The sequence below is a fragment of the Rosa chinensis genome, chromosome 6 (genome assembly GCF_002994745.2).
Source record: "Rosa chinensis cultivar Old Blush chromosome 6, RchiOBHm-V2, whole genome shotgun sequence".
In the NCBI taxonomy this organism is placed as follows: domain Eukaryota; kingdom Viridiplantae; phylum Streptophyta; class Magnoliopsida; order Rosales; family Rosaceae; genus Rosa; species Rosa chinensis.
Window position 1 is genome coordinate 301888 of NC_037093.1, and position 25515 is coordinate 327402.

At 40.7% G+C, this 25515-nt stretch overlaps 2 protein-coding genes across 2 annotated transcripts; both read right to left on the reverse strand.

Annotated features, from left to right (window-relative positions):
* Window positions 1-3839: 3839 nt before the first annotated feature.
* LOC112169328 lies at window positions 3840-6288 on the reverse strand. The gene is made up of 5 exons (XM_024306344.1): window positions 5152-6288; window positions 4695-5067; window positions 4469-4587; window positions 4102-4377; window positions 3840-3986 (listed from the first exon to the last, which is right to left on the reverse strand). The coding sequence occupies exons 1-5, from the start codon at window positions 6286-6288 to the stop codon at window positions 3840-3842; spliced, it is 2052 nt and encodes a 683-aa protein (XP_024162112.1).
* Window positions 6289-13712: 7424 nt separating this feature from the next.
* LOC112169134 (thaumatin-like protein 1b) lies at window positions 13713-16274 on the reverse strand. The gene is made up of 3 exons (XM_024306112.2): window positions 16079-16274; window positions 15285-15981; window positions 13713-14174 (listed from the first exon to the last, which is right to left on the reverse strand). The coding sequence occupies exons 1-3, from the start codon at window positions 16143-16145 to the stop codon at window positions 14102-14104; spliced, it is 837 nt and encodes a 278-aa protein (XP_024161880.1). The 5' UTR covers window positions 16146-16274; the 3' UTR covers window positions 13713-14101.
* Window positions 16275-25515: the final 9241 nt, after the last annotated feature.

Here is a 25515-nt window from a genome sequence, read left to right on the forward strand (position 1 = left end):
CACCCGTCTTCCATCAGCGATCCAGCCCCCATCGATCTCGGAGACGCTCTCGACCTGCCAGACAAACTTTCTTCCCCATCCTTAACACAGCTTTCGAGCCCAAAGTCCAATTAGAGACCAACTGAGCAGCCAATGGTGCTCTTACAATCACGTCCCGTCCGACGACGACGTCGCTAGGATGTGTCGCCAGACAGAAGAGGGAACAACGCTGGGCTACAAGGAGTCCTTAGGGTTTTAGAAAGACGGCAGAGAACCAAACCCTAGAAATCTAAATAATAATAAAGGAAGATACAAGCATGAGGAGAGGACATACTCTACCCTTTCTAAAAATAAAGTACCAATGATGAGAAATAGCAGACAACAGCCCACCTTCCAAAACAAATAAAATACTAATAGACAATGAAGCATGACTCCCAATGTCGCAACAAAAGAAATCTTCTAAAACAAAAATTAGGAAGATTTGATTTATCTCTAGGGCAAAAATGATTAATGAAATCTGGAGATGAATCTCACCAAATCTGTCGATGAAGCACCAAAATACCAATGCATCAGCCTCTTAGTTCTTTTCTCGAAAGGTTTGTGAGCAACGCAATTGCATCATTGAAGTCAGATGAACACAATTCTTCCATATCATTTGTAATTGCCAAGGCACCATTTGGGGAGTGTGGAGAAAATTATAGCAAGTTCAAGAACAAACATTAATGAAGTGCTCTAGGGAGTTCTATATGTGACTATATAAGGAGGAAGTTGTGGCCTCATTTGGGCAAAAATAATAGAAATAGAACAACTCTAAGGGTATTCTTGTATACATGCAACGTGAGTTGGGTTCAAGAGTGTGTATATCACTATAGCTCTTTGCGTAGAGTGTTCTTATAGGTTGAGAAATGGTGTACAAAAGGTATCCATAACCCCATAAAATCCTTTTATATTCAAACAACCAAAATTCAATTCTTTAGAGAATGAATCAAAGAATCTACACGACTTTATCTTTCTTTAAGGGTGCAATGCTTGTCAATGTCCATAACAAGCTGGACCTGAAAAAATTTATCTGCCTCAAGTTGGTGCTTGTCCATATGAAGGTACTGACCCTAGGAAGATCCCACCTTTTTTTGCCTATTTCAGATTCGTGAAGGCTAGCAGGAGGCCATAGATTCAGGAATGGATTCAGATCACCAACGTGCACTTGCACTAATAGGAACTGATGACTGGATAACATCAAGTGCACTTCTAAGTTATTGAAAAAAGTTGAATACAAATATCAAGGGTTGAGATCACATAATAGGTGCTAGGTTACTTGCAATGTTAGTGCATAGAAGAATTTTTAGACCAAAGTTGTCCCCCCAACCGGTAAATTGACATTGGAGATGAACCAAATTTAACTAATAGTTGCCATTAATATTATGAATTGCTTTGGGACAATTGGAGTAGGATTGCTTCTCATTGCCGTCATGAGAGATCAATGACTTCACCCTCATCTTGAATTGTGAAGGCTGCATCCAGGTTCCTTGTCACATCATCAGTCGAGGTCATGGTGATAGTAGAGAGAGATTTTGGATATAGGGGAAGGAGTGAGAGAGAAGATCGGTGGACTGAGAAGAGAAGGAAACCGTTGTACCGACTAGGTCAAAAGTTAAGAGCACGCTCTCGTACATATTCATGTATGATTTCAAGTTTTTTTATTTTATTCAACTTTAGAGTAGTCATAAGATCGATAAAAATTATAGGATTATGTGAAGATCAACCATAATCCTATAATTTTTATCGATATTAGAACCCAAAAGATACAAATCAAATGCATAAATTTCAACATGAAATGAAATAATTACAATCATCAGCTAATAGACCTGTAGATGGACTGGATTTGGATCGGATCGATTTAAATCCAAATCCATTTACTTAAAAAAAAAATTTGATCCAAACCCACTCCGTTAACCCGGCGGATCATTGATAGTTTGATCCAAATCCGTATCTGCTAATCCGACCCGTTTATAATTTCAAATATTTTAAAATTTTAAATAGTAATATTAAATTTATATCATGATACCTCATAAGATATTAATAAAATATTAAAACAACATAAAAAGTATCACCACCAAAAGTAGAGTTACATTATCAAAATTCTTAATGTTTCTTAGAATCTTGGGTGTTGGACTGTCCCTTAGATTTCTGCAAAAAAAATTTAATAGAACTACACCATGAGAACAAAAGTAGGCTCTTTTAAGTATCAATCGATTGAAACCAATCTTTTATGAACCAAACAATCAATGCATGCCAAATCCCAGTGCAAAGTTTGAATTCACCAGAAAAACTCAAAACCATTACCCATAAGATCATTTTCAACTCAGATTATCAAGAATGATAAAGGAACAACATTTTTTGCAACACATATGCCAAATAATTAAATAATAAATATACATCTCACATGCATGTACTACATAATAAATATTGTGTCTTTTTCATACCGCTTCAATAAAAGTGCATCAAAATTAAACAAATGATTCAGAGAAGAGCTCCAGGAGGATGACCAATGATGAAGATATGTAACTCAAATCAAACACTACTAGATATCTTTTGAATTTCATCCAATATCTATATGTATGAATATAAACTTCTTCAAATGATAAAATTTTGTTCTTCTACATTTATAGGGAAAAAAATATAAGGATTAATTTTAGTTTACCCCCCTGAAGTTTGGGGGTGTCATCATTTCACCCCCTGTACTTTCAATTTTGAATTTTTACCCCCTAAACTTTCCAATTTCAATAAGCCGTGTCCAATTTCTACTATTCCGTCCAAATTGGACGTTAAGTTTGACTTTTGAGGGTTAAAATGGTCATTTCAACATAAAAAAAAAATATTTTTTTTTTCTGTTTTTAAATGTAAAATTATTTTTTACAAATATTTATTCACTTTATTGGGGATATATCCTAAAATTCTTCACTTTATCAGAGATATATTACAAATATCGTAGACCAGCGAGCGGCTTTCAACCTAGAGAATTTTTTATTTTTATAAACCTATTATTACTTGTAGTGTATAGGTTGAAGACAAAAAAAAAAACAGAAAAGAAAATTTTTTTTTTTTTTTTTTATGTTGAAATGACCATTTTAGCCCTCATAAGTCAAACTTAACTTCCAATTTGGACGGAATAGTAGAAATTGGACACGGCTGATTGAAATTGGAAAGTTTAGGGGGTAAAAATTCAAAATTGAAAGTAGAGGGGGTGAAATGATGACACCCCCAAACCTTAGGGGGGTAAACTGAAATTAATCCAAAATATAAACAGTACCCAACCTATGGGCCACTCCGAATTTATATACCCAAGTTTCCGAAACTATCATAATGGTACCCCAAATACCCAGCCCGACCCAATATACATACTTGCAGTCCATGACGGTGTTAACCCGTATGCCACGTGGTGTATTTTTAGGGGTAAATCCGACCGATGTGGTATTTGGCGCCAACTCTAGCTAACAGCTCAGTTACATAGCCATTTCCCGCCAAAAATGTAAATCCTTCAAAATTTTGTTTTTTCTGGCAAACCAAATCAATTGTACAACAGTAGGCAATTTTGGCAATTTTTACCAGAAATCATTGAATCCCAAAACTCATTCAACAACATGCTAAATAAATAAACCTGCATTAAGTCTGAAACATTCCCAAACCAACATCCATACTTTTACATCAAAATGCTCAGAAGAAGCAATAACTAAGGCATTTTTTCTCAAAATGAAAAGAAAATGCCAAAATAACAGTAGGCTATTCAACCGAAAAAAGTGTTGGACACAACAAAAACACATTCTAATGCAGGCTATAGGCTATAGATGAAAAGCCTCAGCTCAGTACTTCCATGTGGGCTTTCTTGAATCAGTCCCAGAGCTTGTGGCAGAACTAGAACCGTCTGCATGCTTCTTTCCTGGTTTGATCCTTCTTGCTGGTGACTTGAATCTCTTTCCTGAGAATACTAACTTGGAGGCACCTTGTGGCTGTGGATTAGAATGAAAACAGCATTTCCAAAACAGTTATATTCCCATTCATTAAGCTAGTTGAAACTAATTGTTCTTACCATTCACATATGTAGCAAATGTAATAAAAAGTTACATGTGGTTGCAATACAGTATTTGTTGAAGTTTGTGATTGCATTCCAGTGACGAGTTCCACATCAATTATCACATTGTGACTAAAATTCTCAGAAATTACTTGTGGTTGTTGATGAATGACCTGAGGCACCTCTACATTTTTTGGAACTTGAACTTCCCCAATTTCAATCTGCTGCTGCACACTTGCAGCATCTTCTGGAGGGAACACATATTCACCATGAACTGGAGGCAGGACATTTGCACCATCTTTTGGAGGCAGCTCATTTTCACCGTTCTCCTGAGGTCAATATCAACATTTTCAGTCATTTTAGTCCATAACCGCAGTTAGATGGTTTCTTAACTGCAAGTACTAAGTCCATATGTTATACCTGATTTCTTCTCGGGAAGGTCCTGACATTGTGGCCCTTTTTATGGCATCTCCCACACTTGACCTGAGAATAAAAACTCCTTGGGAGCTTCTCAGAACCAGCAGCTGGTGGTTCTTCTCCTACACACATTTAATTAAGGGTTGGGGTTAAAGTAAATGCAATGAACATGTCACAAATAATAAATAAATAAATTCTATGAAGCACTCATTAGTCCTTCCATGTTTACCTGGCTCTTTGTTTCTTTTCGTCTTGGGTCTTCCTGGTTGTGCCCTATACAAGGGTGCAACAATAGGCCTATGGATAATCTCCCATTCATTAACACCAGCAATGGGGTTGATCACTGGCTCATATGCCTTTAGGTATTTGTCCATTCTGTAATGCTCATCTACAAAGTCATCTGGTGATCTGCCCTTTGAATAAATGGCTGTAATAGCATGACCACAATGGAGTCCACTAACATCCCATCTTCTGCGGGTACAACTTTTGGTGTCCAATTGCACTGAGTGCTGAGCAATGACACCAGATGCACAATCAACACCTCTTCCATGAATTTCAAACCTCATCTCACTTGATTCAAGAGCCCTATATTCATGGCTCCACTGAGCATTCTTTTTTAACAACTTCTCAACTCTAGGCCCAACCTTACATTTCCATCTGTGCTACGAGTTTCTCCTATTACATACCCTTACCATTGCACTTGTCCTGATATCCTCCAAACACCTAAGAATAGGCTTTTTCCTAGCTTCCAACAGACTCTTATTAAATGACTCACTATGGTTAATTAGAAGTAAATCACACTTGAAGTGTTCCTTAAAGTGTGACTTAGACCAATGTTTTGCTGGTCTATCCATGCACCATCCCCATGCCCCAACAAATGATTTCTTTAACTCCTCCATTGCATGCTGAAACTGCCTCATTGTGGTGGCTCTTGCAACAGCCCATAATTTCTGTTTCAGCTCTAAACCAGTAAAGCCATCACCTTTGAAATTGTTGTGGAGGTGTCTAACACAGTATCTGTGTTCTGAGAATGGGAATAAGTCCTTGATAGCTCGCTCTAGACCTTTCTGTTTATCAGACATGAAAGCATAATGCACACTGTGGTATATTTGAAGGTCCACTCTCAGTAACTCCAAAAACCAGGTCCAGCTATCTCTGCATTCTTTCTCCACTATTGCCCATGCAATAAGATATATTCCATTATTCCCATCAATGCCAGTGGCCGTCAATAATTGGCCTTTGTGAACACCCTTAAGGTGGCAGCCATCCAACCCAATGATTGGCCTACACCCTGCCCTCCAACCAATCTTCAAAGGCTCCACGCATATATAAATCCTCTTAAACCTTGTTATATCTCCATCTATCTCTATTTGAATCCATACAGAGGTACCTGGGTTCTTTTTCTTTAACTCATTTGCATAGCTCTCAAGGAGATTATACTGATCCTCATGACTACCTTGAGCTAACTTAACAACCCTCCTCTTAGCTCTGTAGGCCATCTGATATCCTATATCCATGCCAAAGTCTTTTCCCACTGCATTTTGAACCCCTTCCCTTGTCCAATTGGGATCATTCATGAAAAAATTTGCATACTCATCAGCAATAAACGGAGCATGACAGTGGTACACCCTTCCCTCCACACTCGAGCATTTGTGTTCTGGTTTGAAGGTCTTGATCTGAATGGTTGGGTTATCTTTATCTGGAGTAGATGCATATACCGTGAATGAACACCCTGGACTTGTAATGCACACCACCTTTACCTTCTGCCTTGTATTCTTCTGAAACCTCAATTCCTTCTTTGTAAGAATAGCATGCTTCCTCATGGCTTTCTTGAACACCACTGAGTTGGGAAAGTGATTACACGCATTTCTATGCGCGTATTTGCATCTTAAACACTAGAACTAAGCTAATCTTGAAACCAATTATTATGTAATTAATCTATTTTTTATTTCTTGTATAGTAAATAAGTGGAGTTGTGGATTTCGAAAGAAGTTGTGCAAAAAAATGGAGCTAATTGGAGTTTTCGACAAAATGACGAAATTGTCATTGCGGTCAACCACGATCAAAGTCAGAAAAGTAGCAGAATGCAATTATTCATAGTTGTGGGCATGCACTTGAAAAGTTGAAATTACAAGGAGAGAGAAAGAAAATATATATATATATATATATATATATATATATATATATATATAAAGAGAGCTTCTATTGGGACCTCCAAATCTGCTCACTTGACCTCACTCTATTATGAATTATTAAATGACATATATAACCTATTATAAAATGACTATTAAGGACAATAATTATACAAAAAAAATATTATATTTATTTTATGTAGACTTTCCAATTCAATAATATTAGATTGTATTCCTTTATCTATTTTCATTTTCCAATTTCACTACATACTCATTAAAGCATTCATATATATATATATATACATATATATATATATATATATATTTAATAAGAGTTAAAAATATGATTAAGATCATGTGACATAAAAATGTATGATATATATGTTAAACGCATATTGGTGAGGGAAAACAAAATAAATCCTCTTATGATTTATGACCTAAATCTAAGTCAATCCATCATATTTGCTATAAAAATAAAAATAAAATTTAAATAATTAATCATGTGGTACAAAAAAACAGAAAAAAAAAACATTAAAAAACGAATGATTTTTTTTTTTGAGAATAAAAACATATGGTTTCTTCATTTTTTTTTTTTGCACAGCTAAAATAGAAAGAAAAAAAACATAATAGTTCATGGCATTTTCTTATTGATTAGACATTAATTTTTGAAACTCAAGTTTGATTAAGAAATGTATATTTAGTTAAGATTTATAGAGTGATTAAATCATTGAAATGACTAAATTTTTTATTTTAAAGATAATAATTTGCTTGCAAATTCTATAGTGAGGTTATTTGAGGAAGTTTAGTGAGTAAATTTAGTATTTGAAAATTTGATAAGAGGTGTAAAAAGCATAGAGGTTAAGTGAGTAAATTTAGAGATTCCAATAGAAAAACTCATATATAAAAGGGTTATTGTTTAATTAATCAATCATTGATTGATTGATTAAAGTGATTAAACCAACAAGGAAATGGTGCTGCACGTGTCATTGGCTTCTTTAATTGATATTGAAGTGGCTGACTTTTCTCTCAACACCACTTGCAGACCACGTGTCCCTCTCTCCTCCTCCTTTCTCTCACGACCAGCCACACGGAATGAAGAGCCATCCTTCCTCTTTCATATATATAGACCAGAACCCTACAGACACAACGCCCTCTACATCGACACAGTGCCTCACACCAAAGGGGGGCAGCCTCTTCCCCTTCATTTTGGGCTGCCCTCACTCTCCTTCCCCTTCATTTTCCTCTTTTCTTGATATTTTCTTTTGAAATTTCAAGGACTACTCACACAAAACTTCAAGGATCCATCAAGGGACTCAATTTCTACAAGATCCAAAATTTGGGTATTTTGTGGGGTTGTAATTCAAGGCTAGTCATGCTAGCTTTATAGCTATTTGTGACTATCCTTGTTTTCTCCTACACTTCTCTACTCTTTGCTATTTGAATTTTGTAATTTTGATGTTCATGAATATGGGTTGCGAGTAGTTACTTTTGGGGCTAGGGTTTCTAACTCTAGCTCAATTTTGATGTAATTGACATATTTTTCAAGTGATGAATAATGTATTTTCATATGGGTGCACTCTAATTACTATGCTACTTGGTTCTTGATGCATGAATTTAGAGAATTAACCACTCTCTTTGTTATGTGTTGAGATTTGTGATGTGTGATACAATTGGTGGTTCTTTTGTTCACTAGCTTCATGTAATTAGTGTGGTGTGTCAATTAGTTGCTTAATCGAGAAAGAATGATTGCTTAAGTTTCTATTTTTTTGTGCCCTTCGCCTTTAATCCTAGACGTTGTGGCCCTAACAAGGCATAATGATTAGGGTTAGAGAGTTCATTCTTGCCTTAACCGGAAGAATGGATACCAAATAAGAGAAATTGACTTAGTGGCCTTAACCGGTATTAGGTAGAGAACTAAGTAATCGTTAAATTTTAGGTTGTAACTATTGCATGCTTAAATCCCTAATTTCTAGAGCTCTAGGCCTTTAGTTCATGTTTTGGTAGCCCTAGTAAGGTACTAACTCATGAATTAGAGAGTTCATATTTGTCCTAACCGAAAATGTGAATACCCTTAAGGAAATTCGGCTTAGTGGCCTTGACCGGCATTAAGTACAGGATTTGGTTCTCATGAAAATATGTTTGTTTGCTTGAAATGTATTCGTTGCATTGAAATTGCTAGAGAGTGATCCCTAGTACCCAATTCTATCTCTCTTTTAGTTCTTTCTTCATTTTTAATTGTTGTTGTTAGTTTAGTTTTTGGCTTAGTCTTTTAGAAAATTAAAATCACAATTTCGAATGACAATTTCTACTTCATTATAAATAGTCATCACTAGGCTCTTAGTTTTGATTAGGCTTTTGGTGAAAACCAAAGCCGAGCATTGCTAAGGTTTGGTGCCTTAGATTAGCATTTTTATTTATTTTCTTTTTCTTTTCCTTTTCCTTTTGTTTGCTTAGTGACTTTAGTTCTGACTACCCAAGGATTGTGGGTTAGCCACTAATCCCCTGGTACGATAACTTTGGGCACAATATTTCCCTATCTTGATACGATACGTACGCTTGCGTAAATGTTTATCAAGTCAGAAAGATCATACCTAACTTAACTCTAGGATTCTGCATGTCAGTGTACTGATTGAACTCCTTCCATTCTGAAAACCTCTTCTTACCCTTGACCGGAAACATTCCAACATCCTCCCCACTTTCATCTAAGGAACCATGCAGACTAGGAAAGCTATCAGAGGCAGTCCCATCATCCTCAGAGATTGTTCCATTGAATCCCATATCTTCCCATTCCTCGACATTGCTAGGATCCCCATCAACATGAGTCTTAAATTCAACCTCATCATCTGCATCATTTAACTCAAAATCACTATCTACGATGCCCTCAAAATTAGGATCGTCGGAATCATCACTGCTATCACTGTCATAATAACTCACTGGTTGTGAACACCCCTCACCACTGCTCCTAGTAGAATACCTTCTCTTCAAGTCCCTCTTTGGTCTGCCACGCCTCTTCTTTGGACCTTCCACCTCTTCCTCAACAACTTTCTCCTTCCCTTTATCTTTCATCTTCCTTGAAGTCAAAGCATGACCCCCATGTGGGCCTCTTCTTTGTCTTTCCTGTGGGGGAAGTCCATTAGGCCTAGCAGCTTCATCAGGCCCATTTCTAACTGGCCCGGTCTATGGCACACTTATCACCTCTTCTAGCATATACTCATCTTCAGAATCCATATGAACCTCTTCCACATTTCAGAACCCTCTTACACCTCCTGTTCCCTACCTTCACCAAGCTCTTGGGCCTCCTGGGACTACTGGGCCTCATCTTCCACATTTTCTGGTGCATCATCTTCCAACCACACGTCATCAATGGTATGACCCAAGTAGAATATATGATCCACTTCATCATCGTATCGATCCAACTGATAATCTTGCAAATATCTTCTTCCAGCTAAGCACACAATGTACACATGAATTAACCTCCCCACCTCAGGTATGAACTGCACCATGTCCAAACAGTCTGCATCAGTCACTATTGGTAAATAACCAGTCCCACTTTCGCTTCCTGGTATCCTAAACCAATAACCAATTGGCCCTCCAAAGTATCCCAGGTCATGTGCCCAGTAATTGAAGCCGGTCACCGATAATTTATCCTTATCTACCCCATCAACGTACACAATTTCCCCTCCTTTATAAACCTTATTAACTCGATTCCTTGAATAAAATCAGCCTCCATGATGTATGCACACAGTGAATAAGCCGGTACCTACGTTGCAACAATAATAAATGTCATTGACTACACACACAGCAAACACATTCAACCAACATTTTACATTCTCAATCTCAGCAAATAAAAACAATTTCCGTTCTCACCTACACATGTTTGTCTTATCCAACATCATTATAAACCAAACCACCGAAGCATTAACTAGGTTTCTATTTTCAAATCATTCCTTTTGTTTTAAAACATTATCCCTACCCACATAATGAACTCAATTCCAGATTGAAAACAAATTAAATAACATCACCAACCCAGAACCCGATTCCATTAATCCCAAATTTAATTGGATCCCAACCACTTCAAAGCCTAACCCTTTATTAAAGAAAGCATGTGAAGACAGATATAAACCCTAAAATAGATAACCCGAGACAAAAACTTTGACTTCCATAAACAAACAATACTTTTGTGGACCACAAACCCTAAAAGACAGACGAACCCATCGAAAGGAATATTTCCTTACCTCCGTATACGTGTGGATCACCATCGAGCCTAAAATATCGCCAATAGTTGGCCAAAGTCAATGAAACTGTGATTTCAGAATCAAATCCCTTTGACTCAGATCTGTTTTCACTTGGAATCTTTGATTTTCACCTAGATTCTCTAAGTTTTCACTTTTGATTTACGGGGGGTCTGTGAGAGAGAGTGTAGCTGTAGAGAGAGTAAAGTGAGAGAGAGTCAGGGCGTCAGTCTTTATCCCACTGAAGAATAGGGCTCCGGTAGTAAATGACAGAAATACCCACCCAAATACACCACGTGGCATATGGGTTAACGCCGTCATGGATGGTAGGTACGTATATTGGGTCGGGCTGGGTATTTGGGGTACCATTGTGATAGTTTCGGAAACTTAGGTATATAAATTCGGAGTGGCCCATAGGTTGGGTACTGTTTGTTTTTTTTTTCCCACATTTATATGATACCATATCTAGAGTTGGCATTCATACCCATTGGGTAATACCCACCCAATAATAGTTTGTGGGTAATACCCATCAAATAATTCGCAGGTATGGGTATTTACCCAACCTATTTCTAAACAGGTAAACCCATACCCACCCATTTACCCGTTTTCAATATGAGCAGGTTTTTTTTATTTTTTATAATTTAAGGCCTTTAGCATATTAAAGGATTAATTTTTTTTTTTAAACTCACTATTTAAGCGCCCTCATTCCCTATCTGAGGATATTTTCAAATAATCGATTGAGTATTTCAAATACTTGAGACAGTGTTTAAGAAAGAAATTGTTGGTTTAGTCACGAGGAAGCAATATGTTTAAAACAAATATTTATTTCCTTAAAACAGTTTTCACAACTTGGCGATTAAATGTAAAATAATAAATTTCCAACGGTTGGATCCTCATGGATCGCCTTTTGAACTATCTTTTCACAATTATACGATGATCCAACGGTTGGATCCTCACGGATCACCTTCTAAAACGTCTTTTCACAATTATACGATGATACAATGGTTGGATCCTTACGGATCGCCCTTAATATCATCCTCTCAAAATTATACGAAGATCTAACGGTCGGATCCTCATGGATCGCCTTTTGAACCATCTTTCCACAATTCTACAATGATCCAACGGTCGGATTCTCACAGATTGCCCTTAAGATCATCCTCTCAAAATTATACGAAGATCCAATGGTCGGATTCTCATGGATCGCCTTTTGAACTATCTTTTCACAATTATACGATGATCCAACGGTTAGATCCTCATCCGAGATCACACAAAGTCATCGGAACACTTCTACGATCAAATCTACAAGTCGATCAGACGGCCTAATTCTCACGGATCAAAACCCATTTACGCTAGTATATCGAAACTACATTTCGTAACAATTGAGACTCAATTAAATTTACGCCAAACAAGAATTAATACCAAAAATCTCGATCATTACATTTTGGGTCTCAGAGTTTTGGCTGCACAACACCTCCAATCATGGCGGCTCGTCTCGTTGAAGACTTGAAGGTGTATTCTGGGTGGGAAAGAGAAATACCCCGTATAGGTTTTCTGATTTTTTTTTTTTAGAATAAGAAAATTATAAAAATGCCCCATATGTTGGTTGAAAAATAATAGTTCTCAATTAAAAAAAAATTTGGGTGTTCACAATTTTATATGGGTATTTGGGTACTCACGGGTATATCCATACCCCACCCATTTTTATACGGGTATTTTGTAATTACCCATACCCATACCCCCCCATACCCATAAACTATAGGTATTATCCATTAACAAATACTCAAAAGGAAAAATTACCCACCCGCGGGTTTTAATGCCATCCATGTACCCGCGGGTTTTAATGCCATCCCTAACCATATCACATTGGATGTATCATGAATGCAACTCTGCTCTTGCTAACAAAAATCGAGTTTGGCACCATAATAAACTTGTGTTCATCATCATAGCCTAACTTGTCCACCGTCGGCTTCATCATCATAGCTGCTGGGTTTCTATTTAGCTTTTGTCTGTTGTTCTTTCTGTTTCCTGGTTCAGGTTCGAACTAGGAGGAGAGACTCAACCCCTTTGTTTCATCAGTTTGTACTCTGGGCCTTGTTTATTGGGCTCTTTGGGCGTGTCCCTTAATGAATTTCTTTATCCAAAAAAAAAAAAAAAAAAAAAAACTTGTCTTCATCTGCTTTTCGACAAATAAAGTACGGGTGTACGGTCTGCCCATATTTCACCGTGATAACAAAATATAGTTTCGTTATCACATCTAAATTGCTAAACTCTGCTTTTATGGAGAATCATATTGCTAAATGGTAAATACATTATGAATCAACATATTTAAGCTGCGCGCGCCATTGCATCCACGACATTGAAAAATTTCTCGCCATGACATAACAGATTCCAATTACTCCACAGTCCACAGCCACCATGCAATACAACACAACCATTCTACCACGTTTCCTGCAGCAACCATGTAGTAATGAATCCAAGACAGTAGGTTCGTGATGGAAAAGATGGTTGATTTTCTGAGAGTTACAAAGGGATTCGCTGGACGTTATGCCCGGACTGTTCTACTAAGGTATTCTCGTAAAATTACTTAATTTTTATCTAGCACAACATATCTCGTATTAGTCCTTACAACCCCCATCTCAACTTCACAATACGCACAGAGCAACACGGATGGAGCTATGAGATCTTTGTTCAACCCATTTTGATCTACACTTCACCGTATACACTTAGAAACTCTGTTCTAGTTTAATGAAAGTGAATGAAAAATTTCTTCACACCTCAAGGGGACAGAGAGAAATATTAAGGGGGAAGATCCCCCTTCAACCTCAAGATATAAGATTTCCTGCGCATATTTCAAGGATTTCACCATAATGTAAAGACAAATCAAACTTTTGAATGTGGATCAATTAACTAAGATTACTAAAGAAAAGTCGGGAGGCAAAATTTGTAGTCGTATGTACTATGTATATGATTATGACTGGATGGAGCGCAAAGAGCTACATAAACTTATCTACAAGATTTCTCAAGGATTTATTCCCTACAACCCTATGTGTGTTGTACTATTACCAAGCAAGAGGGAGAGCCAAAATAACGGTACGTTCTCATCGATGACACACACCTGCTCTTCCGCTGGGATTGTAGTGTGATGTTCCGGGACATTAATGCCAGGGCAAATGTTAGTCAGAGAGCTTGAAAAAGTGGCAGGAAGACATGAGCAAATTAAGGCATCCGAGCTAGACGTGAGGATGAAGTACTAGTAGAGTATTGCTGGCTCCTTATAAATACATCATTGTCTCATTAACCAGTGGTAGTGGCGCCCCATCTTTTCGTGCTCCCAACACCTTTTGACTGCAAATTTTCAATAATACGGCAACAAATATGTTCATGCGGTTACTCAAGTGGTGTTATATGATGAATTCAATATATCCATTCCTAATCATGCATTAAAATTGATCAAACAAATCAACACATCTCTTTCAAGTTTTAAATGCCTGTAGTACAATGCTATGTTGCATTAAGAGGAAATACAATCATATAATTGTACAGAGCCTAACATATTACATCCCTAAAATACAGCAAATGTGACCTAAAGAAAAGGGAAACACATTTGACCCTCCTCATTATCAGTTCTATTGAAGCACATCTTGATGATAGTGAATTTGAATGACAAAGAAGAAGAACAAATGGTCTGGTAGGCTTAAATTGTTTTTCTGGTTCAATGATTGTGGTGCTCAAGCTGATAAGTTCCTTGTCAATAAACTATGCTAATTTACACAATCACTCATAAAGAAGAGAGACAAGGACATACAACTATATACAATTATATACAAATATTTGACCCTTTTTACAACAAATTTTACAATGACAGCAAGTTTTATATCAAATGCTGATAAGCCAGATAACAATAAACAAACTAATGCACTTGTATCATGGAAGATGTCTACTTGTAACTACTAGTGCTAATCCTATTATAATTTCTGCAACATTGACCACATTGTAACTATAAAACTTATAGCTGAATTGACTAACTATATAGAGGTCGAAACCCCACTTGCACATGCACCTTGTCGCATCCTTTATCTTATTTATGCTTTTGATACTGAAAAATACGAATTGGTTAGATTTCAAGGTTGCTAATAGTGATAGAAAATGTGCCACAACCTTTAGGCAACCCTTGGAGCATGAAAAGGTGCAATTTAGGGATCATAACACCCCACACCTACAACAATGCCCATCACATTCACAAATCCAGTACTTCCTAATCAAGATGAACATGCAGATTGACAATTTGGCTTTTATCTAACAGTTCGACATATTATGTTATAATACGAAACATTGATTAAATTAGAGTTTGGATTAGGAGCGCTGATGGATTCAATCCAATTAATAATATCTGTCTATCTCATATGCATCACATGTAACATGAACTTGAAGAAAAGTGTGACATGGTAATGGTACCTGGTATAGGGCAAAGGGCAGAAAATAATAATGTAGTCAGCCGACGCACACGTGTACGTACTCGTCTTGTCATCATACGCATAGCTATACGCGCGTGGGCAAACATGTTTGAAATACTGCGAAAACACCGAGGGCGAGCACGTGTCGGGCGTCGCGTACGCCTCACTGCAACAAAACTGCGGCTCCCCAAACGCCTCGCACGCGCTCCTACACGCCACCACGCCCCCACTCTTCCCCTCACGCGCGACCCTCAGCGCCTTGGGGCACGCGCCGTTCAAGTCCACCAGGCACCCCGTGGGGCTGCACCCGCCTCTCCTCCCGCCACGCGGCACCACCAGCACCGGGAGGTTGTACCCGTCGACGAGGCTGACGTCATAGAAGTCCAAGCCGTCGGCGCCGTTGAGAGTGAACTCGGCCAGAGTAGCCGGCGGCTTGGCGCCGCTTCCCGCGCACTCGATCTTCCCGGAGCCGCAGTCGGCGGTGAGGCAGGAGAAGTTTCCGGGGGAGGATCCGGAGCAGAGGGTCCGGGCCCACATCCGACCCGACCATGATTTGGGTACCGACAAAGTCCGGGACTTGCCGCTCTTGAGCGCGAAGCCGGTGGGCGAGAGAGGTTGGGTGTTGGCGCCGGAGAGAACACCCGGCCAGATTGTGTGGCGGCACTTGTTCACTATCTTGAACGAGGCCGACTCCATTTCTGAAAGCGAAAAATCAAAGAACTGGGTTTGATGCAGAATTCAATAATACACAGATATAGTTGAGGAGTGTTGCATGGGTTTGGATTGATCACGTACCTGAGAAGAACGAGAGGGTGAGGAGTGTGACTATGGAGGCAGATAGTAGAAGACGACGACGACCCATTAAAGAAATGAAGCTGTAAGAGAGGAGTGAGAGCGGAGAAGAAAGAGGTACAACTGTTTGAAGGTTCGAGAAGTGACAAAGAACTTTACTTTGCTTTCGCTTTTTGATTAGGTATTGTGACTTGTAAATTTTGGAATGGGGTTTGATGGTTTACGTTTATCCAATTTTGAAGGGACCCAATAACAGAACTAGCGGGATTTTCTGGAGTTCCATTATTGCTAGGGCATGTGCTTATGTGGAAGTACAAATCTTTGGTGTATTACAGATATCCGGTATATGAGTGGAGAGGAATCAACCATTCATAAGTGAACGCGTAATAAATACAAGTGATTGATTTTCTGAAGGTTGTTACTTGTTCCTAGATTGTGTCAATTTGAGTCCAACTAAGGTCAATTTGAGTCCCATGAATCTTGAATGGTTGAACTTCGGGGAATCATGAAGGTTGTTACTCGTTCCTTGTTACGCTCACACTAAATTACTAGATTCACTAAGAAATCTGTAATTATTTCATGATAAGATGTGTAAGATTATTGAGCAGGTGAATAATGTAAAACTAATAACAAATATATGTGACGAGAAGTATCATTTTTTTTTTCTCTAGATTTGTCTCTTCTTACTCCAGTGATTATTCAAGAGTTAATGGCAATTCTCATTGATTCACATGTGATTGAGTTATGGCTCCTTAAATGTCTTAGCAGGGCCGGCCCTGAGGGATGCCGCTTGAGGCAGCCGCCTCAGGCCAGGCTCCTGGGGGCCTCCGGAGTTTCTGTATATAAATTTAAGATATTATATGTATGTTTTGTTTGTTTGGCTCCAATTTTGTTGCAGCTGGTCAACAGTCTCTTTTCTGCGCGGGCGTGCCAACACCGTTCGGGTGCGGTCGTCGGGGGTGTCCCTTGACCTGACTTCTTTCAAGCGATTGTGGACGAGGAGAGCACCAACCTCGTCGTGGGATTCTTTGTGCCTCGTGGTGAGGACTTTTGCTGAGCTTCTTCAAAATCACAATCGATACTCAATGTTGCAGATCGAGCAGAGCGAGAACTACTAGGAAGTGAGGAGAACTTGCTAAAGCGTGACTTTAGCTTGGCTGGGTTGCTAGGGCGTTACCCTTGCTTGGCTGGTTCTGTAACCGTTGTGGTTGCGGCACTACCGTCGGCTCCCGAGGAGACTAGGACCGAAGTACGTTGGCAGAGGGTTTGGTGGCACTGAAAGTCGGCTTCTGAGAAGACTAGGACTAGGAGTGTGATCACCGGTAAGAGAAAGAGAAGGAGAGGAGTTGCTCTTAGAGAGGTTGCTCTAGAGAGAACTTAGATCATCTTAGAGATGTTTTGATGTTGTGAATGTGTGTCTTGTGATGAATTTGTAACCTCTATTTATAGGCTACCATGCCAAAGCAGCTGGCATTAAACAAATGATAGTGGAGCATTAATTGGGGACAAGAAATGATGAATTTTGGAGATAAAGAGATAAAGAAGCATAATTGGAGACAAGGAATGATGAATAAGGAAGCACTTTCGGCTGCACTTTCGGCTCCTTTATTCCTTCAATTATATCTCCAACAAGAATTCAGATTTTGACCGTGACTTCTTCATAACAAATGTTCCACTATGAGTGTAGATAATCCTGGTAAAATTTCAAAGCTTTTGGTATAGTGGTTGGGCCAGAAACGCTTCTGGACCTCTTACAGGTCCAGTTTTCCAGTTTTGCTTCTGTAGAAAATTGGGCTGATTGTTTGAAGGCTTTCCACTTGAAACTCGATCTTGCACTCTTCATAAGAAATTATCCTTGGGATGTCTAGTATTAATCTGGAAAGTTTCAACTTATTTAGATCTTTTTTGGTTAGTCTTCCGCCCCTCTTTCCTTGTTTAGCTCGGTTTCTCCTAGCCGAAGTAAGAAAATGTGCTAAAGTTGACTTTTCATTTCCATGCTTCCATCATTTCTTTTTCTTACAGCTCGCATAATTCTCCATAGTAGGCTTTATTTAGCCTCTAAATAATATATTTCGAACTTGTCGACAATATATAGCTTGAGCCACTGACATTGGCTCAATTTCTCCAACACATGCCTTGTCAGGCCAAAATGCTCATTTTGGGTCCAAACATTGCCCCCCAGACCTTGAAGTCAAAGGTCCTCGTCTTGACTGAAGAGGTCTTGAATCAGTACCGCTCTTATAATGTCGTTGCTTCAAAGTCGTTGCTCCAAAGCCACTTTTATTGGCTTGAAATTGCTTGACTGATTCCATATAGGCCTCTAAATAGGCCATAAAACTTGAACACCACAATCTGAATTGCCTTTGTCATGAACCGACGCTTTCTTTATCAACTTTATTGCCTCTCATGTATCTGATGTCTGGTATGCAGTGAATTGGTGAAACTTGGGTAGGTTGTAGGAGATCAGAACTTTAACGTGCCACTCCCCCCCCCCCCCCCCATGCGAAGGAGACTGCTTTCTATCGCGAATGAGGATCCTTTTTTCCATAGTGGTAACTTTGCCATGTGTATAGCAGCAAGTATCTGCCTTGTTCGCTGGCTCTCTATTGAGAATGCGATTGTTGTAGAAGAAACTCAACTCGATGAACCTTTGGCTGCTTCTGAAAAAATGGGCCACAACCTGGCCCGTATCAGAGATTGGGCCACTCAGGCCGAAGCTGGTGCCATTGCGGCGAAACGCCACCTGGAGGAACTTTGTTTGAAATTGAGCTTTGCGGGCCAATCTTTGTAGGCCCCCTCATAAACCGGTCGGTCTCTTCACATGTTAATAATCCCTTCTTTTAATAGCTAGCTCCTCAAAAGCCGCTCCTCACATACTACTAGTCCCTTTTTTTCCCGAGATTTAGAATCACTAATCTCGATTTACTGACATCGGTTTGACCCTTTAACCATCCATCCAAGAGTGGAGATTTTCCTGAAGTCCCTTTAAATAGTTGTATTTTGGGCAAGGAATACTCACAACAAATTTTCTGAAACATTCAAGAAATGGCCTTTCAATCCTTGCTTCTCTTTCTCCTTTTTCACAAATCTTCCCCTCATGAAATGACCTTTAGCCTCTAAATTTTAGGCTTTATGGCGTAATCTTAAGCCTGGGTTAGGCCTTATGGCGTAATCTTAGGCAACCCCTCGTTTCGCCTTTCTGGAATTTTGCAACAACAATGCCAGGCTTCAGATTGGTTTAGAAACACGAGGGGGCTCCGAGTGTGAGATCCATGATCATGCGAGATCATCTTTATTAGGATCCCCCACTTGGAGCAAATCGGGGAAGGGAGGGAAGCCAAATTGAGGTTCGTCTTTCCTCCTCTGTTTCCTTCCTTCTGGACCTGGCCCGTGTTGTGCCCTCCAGATGGAAGGAGCTTTGGTTCTCACCTCCTTCTCCCCCTTTCTCTTCTTGATAGAATCTTGGAGGGATGAGAAGGGATGGACTCTTTGAAGGAATGGGTTCAAGCTACAGAATGGCTGTTCCTATACTTCACGTCCAACTAATGGTGGTTACCAAGGCTAGAGGGGGTCCAGAGACTCAAGCTGATATTCGGCTCCTTCACTCTCTGCCCCTCCTTGAGATAATGGCGCGGCTCAACCCGACGTTGGATTCCATAGCTGCTTCCAATTGAGGGGGCTTGGAGGCTCCATTTTCTTTGACTGGAGTCTCCCCTTCTCATGGATACTGGCGTTGGCGAGCCCATGTTGTATTCCTCTGCCGCTTCCATGGAAAGGGGCGCGGGGGCTCCGTTACTCCTCTTTTTCTTCCTGAAGTCTGCCTTTCCTTGGGATAATGGCGCGGCTCAACCCGACGTTGGATTCCATAGCTGCTTCCACTCGAGCAAAGATTCAAAAGATATCCACAGATTCCTGTTTTGTATTCTAGCCACTTTTGGCTTTGTAATAAATGTACTACTTTTGGCCGCAAAACCACTTTATGAATATAATGCTGTTTTCTTATCCTGATATTCAAATATCCGTGAGGAGTCAATAATTGTGTCTCGCAAGGCCCCAAATATAGGCCCCAACTCAAAATTCTTGGGAAACTCCACCGTGAGAAGATAATATTGAAAATGGAACAGTTACCTCCTCGAAGACCATCTCCTTGAAGACCGTTCGGTTCCCACCGTGAGAAGATAATATCTTCTTTTCCGAAATTTAGGGCAACTTTAATCACGCTTTACTGACTCTTCTCTTTGACCGTCCATCCACGGGTGGACATTTGCATGCCTATATCTTCCTCCACATTATAAACCCAAATTTCCAATCCCAAAATCATTTCATCAACTCGAATATTTCTAACAGCAATCTTTCTTAATTACTCATCATCATCACTCTTCAATTCTCGCATTCTCTCAATCCATCACCAATGGAACCACAAAACCGGCATCCAAATGAGGATGGAGGAAGTAACCAAGCAGCTGGGAGTAGTGCTAGCATGCTTCACAGGAAGAGCCGTACTAGGTGGATTCCCACTACAGATCATATAAGAATCCTCAATGAGCTTTTCTACAACAAGGGAGTTAGGTCCCCAACTATAGAGCAGATTCAGAGGATCTGTCTCCAGCTGAAATGGTACGGCAGGATCGAGTTCAAGAATGTCTATTTTTGGTTCGTGAACCAAAGGGCTCGGGAGAAGCAGAAGAAGAAGAAGCTCACTTCGGATGTTCAAGTGCCCAAGCAAAGATCAGGGCTTGTTGGTGGATCCATCATGGAACAACGAGGAGAAGATTACCAGGAGATTAAAACCCTTCCACTGTTTCCCATACACGGTGAGGACATCTTTGGCCACATGAAGACTACTTCCGATGGAGGCGGTGGTCACGGTGGTGGCTCTTACATTTCCCTTGAGCTCAGCCTTTCCTGCGAGGGCAAAGCTGAAAAAAAAGTTTCCGGAGCCGCTGACTCGGCTTAGTAGTTTCGCGAGTGTAGGGACACTTAGAATTGCCCCCGAAGAGTTGTATTTATGACCTTTTTTTTTTTTTTTTTAAGGCTAAATAGGCTTAGTATTGTATAGTGTTGCCCCCCTAGTGTTGCTAGGCATAGCAAAGAAATGATTATGGGCCTCAAAAACAGGCCTTCATGAATGGGCTTTGCAAGAGTAGGAACACTAGAATTGTCTCCCATGTCTTATGCTAATAAACTGTCTACGACTCCTCTGAGTCCCAGACATTGAGAAAGTATTTCTTCAAGTATCTCCCATTGATAGGGTTATGATGGACATCTCCATCCAGGTCCTTGAGATGAAAAGCTCCTTTCCCTAAGATTTTATAAATGATGTACGGGCCTTCCCATCTTGGAGTCCATTTGCCGCGACCATCTAATTTTTCGCCAAGCGGGAGAACTGCTTTCCAAACCAACTCTCCTTCGCTGTAATTCCTTCCCCTCATTCGCTTGTCATAGGCTCGAGCGACTCGTTGCTTTTCCATGACCAAACTATCTAAAGCCTCCAAGCGCTTTTCGCTAAGGTCTTCATGTTCCTGCCACATAGCCTGAACGTAGTCTTCTCCAATGAGATGATGTTGCTCTTGGACTCGTAATGATTGGACGTTGACTTCCAAAGGCAGGACTGCGTCATGGCCAAACATCAAAGCATAAGGTGTAGTCGCGGTGGGATTTCGCTTCGATGTGCGGTAGGCCCAAAGAGTCTCATAAAGGGTTTCATGCCATTGTCGCGGATTAGCTTCCAACATTTTCTTCAGCAAAGTGATGATGATTTTGTTGCTGGCCTCCGCTTGACCATTAGACTGAGCATAATAAGGACTGGAATGGACGAACTGTATTCCCCATTCCTTTGCCAGTTTATCAACTTCACCACCCATGAAAGGTGCCCCCCGGTCCGAAACAAAAACTTCTGGGATACCAAATCTGCATATGATGTTCCTAAATAGGAATTGTCGCAACGCACCACTAGATGCTTCTTTCAAAGGTTCTGCTTCGACCCATTTTGTAAAGAAATCGGTCGCGACGATGATGAACTTGTGCTGAAGTGATGAATGTGGGTGAATCATCCCAATTAAATCTAGCGCCCATCCTCTTGCAGGCCAAGGCTTAATAATGGGTTGCATTGGAACATTAGGGACATGCTGGACCGGCCCATGAGCTTGGCAGTCCAAACAACCTTTAGCGAATGCGATGCAATCCTTCAAGATACTGGGCCAAAAATATCCATGTCGTCTGAGCAACCATCGCATCTTTGGACCTGCTTGGTGAGCCCCACAAATGCCGGAATGAACTTTGCGCATGAGTTGTTTCGCTTCGCAGCCATAAACACATCTGAAGTCTATGCCATCTTCGCCGCGTCGTCGCAACTCGTTACCTCTAAGAAAGTAATTTAGTGCAAGAAAACGAATCTTCCTGTCGGCAGTGGGATCTGGCTGCTTGAGATAAGCGATCAAAGGGATGCGCCAATCCACGTCAATGGGTTCCAGGGTCGCGACTGAGGTATCATCTGGAGGATCTCTTCTCGCCATCCATGAAGGGAGTGTGCGACGCTCGACTTTAAGGATTCTCTCCCGCACGCCATATCTCAATGTTACCCCTGTTGCCAGCTGGGCCAATTCGTTCGCTGCAAAATTTCGCTCGCGAGGAATGTGCTCAAGATGTATGTTATCAAACTGGTCCAATAGGTCTAATGCCCTGTTCCAATAAGGAACCAACGTGAAGCTATTGCATCTGAACTCATTGTACAACTGATTGATAACCAAGAGAGAATCGCCAAGTATTTGTACATCTCCGATTCCCATTTCCAGTAGTACTTCTAGGCCTATAATGAGGGCCTCATACTCTGCTTGGTTATTGGTACACTGGAACTCCAACTGGAAAGAGTAGGAAAATCGATCGCCGGTTGGGTTTTCCAAGACAACCCCTGCTCCTGCTAACGTATCTGTTCTTGACCTGTCAAAATATAACACCCAAGGTTGGAGTGAGACTGTGGCTTGATAAAGCGCGACGTACTCTGGCAAGCACGCTAAATCTGAGCGATCTAAAGTTGTGGCAGCGACCTCTAAATCTCTAACCGCGGGGACATCCAGCATAGGGTGATGTGCCAGAAAGTCTGCTATGGCTTGCCCCTTTATTGCTTTCTGTGGCACATACTGTAGCGAGAATTCTGATAAGGCGAGCACCCACTTGCCAATACGGCCTCTCAAGATAGGTCGCGATAGCATATATTTGACTAGATCGGTTTGAGCAATGATGCAAGTAGTAAAGGACAACATGTAATGCCGCAACTTGCATGCTGAGAAGTATAATGTAAGACACATCTTTTCCATTGGAGTGTACCTTGTTTCGCAATCTGTGAGTGTCCTACTGAGGTAAAAGATGGCATGTTCAACACCATTTGCATCATCCTGAGCGAGGAGGCTACTAATGGAAGCCTCAGCTGCTGAAACATACAACTTTAATGGAAATCCCGTTCTAGGAGGAACATGCACTGGCGGGCTCGCCAGATAGGCCTTGATTTTATCGAAAGCCTCTTGATGTTTAGGTTCCCACACAAACTCATTCTGTCCTTGCAACTTCAACAGTGGGGAAAATGGATGGATTTTGCCTGAAGAGTTAGAAATGAATCGTCGCAAAAAGTTGATCCTACCCAGTAGTCGCTGTAACTCTTTCTTTGTTCGCGGGGGAGATGCATTGATGACCGCATTTTCTTTATCCTCAGGGACCTCAATGCCTCTTTGATGGACAATGAATCCCAGGAAATCTCCTGCCTGAACTCCAAAAACGCATTTGGCTGGATTCATCTTGAGCTTGTGTAGCTGCATGCGCTCGAAAACTTTTCTGAGATCCGTGAAGTGATCTCCACTCTTCTTAGACTTCACGACGACGTCATCAATGTAAACCTCTAAGATCTTCCCAAGTATGTCATGGAAGATCAGGTTCATGGCTCTCTGATATGTTGCTCCCGCATTCTTCAGTCCAAAAGGCATGACTATATATTCAAAAACTCCGGCAAACCCAGGGCAGCGGAATGCGGTCTTGTGTCTATCTTCTTCCGTGACAGAAATCTGGTGATATCCCGCTGTACCATCCATGAAAGACAACAGTTCGTGCCCTGCAACTGCGTCTACCAACATGTCCGCAACAGGCATGGGGTAGACGTCTTTAGGTGTAGCCAAATTAAGGTCTCTGTAATCTACGCAGATACTCATCTTGCCATTCTTCTTGCGAACAGGCACTATATTGGACAGCCACTTATTGTACTTGGCTACCCTGATAATGCCCGACTTGTACATCTTTTCGACTTCCTCTTTGACCAGAACTTGGGTCTCCGAGTTCATTCTTCGCGGCTCTTGCTTCACAGGTCTCTTATCAGGCAGCGTTGGTAGTTGGTGGCATACCAAGTCTGGTGATAGGCCTGGCATGTCCTCGTATTTTTCCGCAAAGCAGTCCTTGAATTCCAGCAATAATTCGACGAGCCTCTGTTTCTCGCTAGGCTCTAAGTAAGTGCTGATAGCCACTTCTATAGGCTCATCAGTTGTTCCCAGATTGACCTTTTCAGTAGGGTCCCTAACCTTCGGAGGTGTGTCATCCAATGCCGCTGGAGCAAGCCGAATCTCTTCTTCCTCCTCTTCTTGGTCCGTGAACTCTTCATTAACAATTTCTAAGGTCGAGACTCGATCATAGGCCTCTGTTTCCACCAAGTATAAGGATAGCCTCTCATACAAAGAATGAAAGGCCTCTACCTTTTCCTCCATGAGTTCGTGATCCATTAATTAGCACTTGGAGACGGCACCGCATATCCAGGCCTTTCGAGGTCGTTTTTTGTGACCGCGAGCCCCCATTGTGCCAATTCAGAGGTCGTCACCCCTGTGGGGCGGCCCTTATCATCAATACCAATGACTTGTAAAGGAGAGATTGGTTCTAGGTAATACCTTGCGTCCAAGTAGTTGGCGGACACCGAAAAAGGTCGCGGGTCTGCTTTAACAATTTCTGCCTTGTCCGCGACTCTGTCCCATATGATCAGCTCCTGATGAAGGGTGGATGGGACACAATAACTCCTGTGGATCCAGTCGCGGCCCATAATTGCGCTATATGCCGCATAGCAATCTGTAACAAAGAAAGCGTAAACCCCTTCTGCTGGACCCACCTTGACTCGTAGGAAAATCAAACCCAATGTTTTGGTCACAGTCCCTGCGAAGTTCTTTAGCGTAAGGGAAGTGGATTGGATCTTTTCTTTCTTGATCCCTAGTAGATGCATGGTTCTGGTAGTAATGACATTCACAGCCGCGCCAGTATCAACCATTATCTTGCTGACCTTAGTCCCATTCATTTCTGCTGTGATATACAAAGGTCGCATGTGTTGCACCATGGCGGGTGTGGGTCTTGTGAAGCTCATGAAGAAACCCTTATTGTTAGCATCTTTAGTCTCAAGGAACACTGCTTCTTTCACC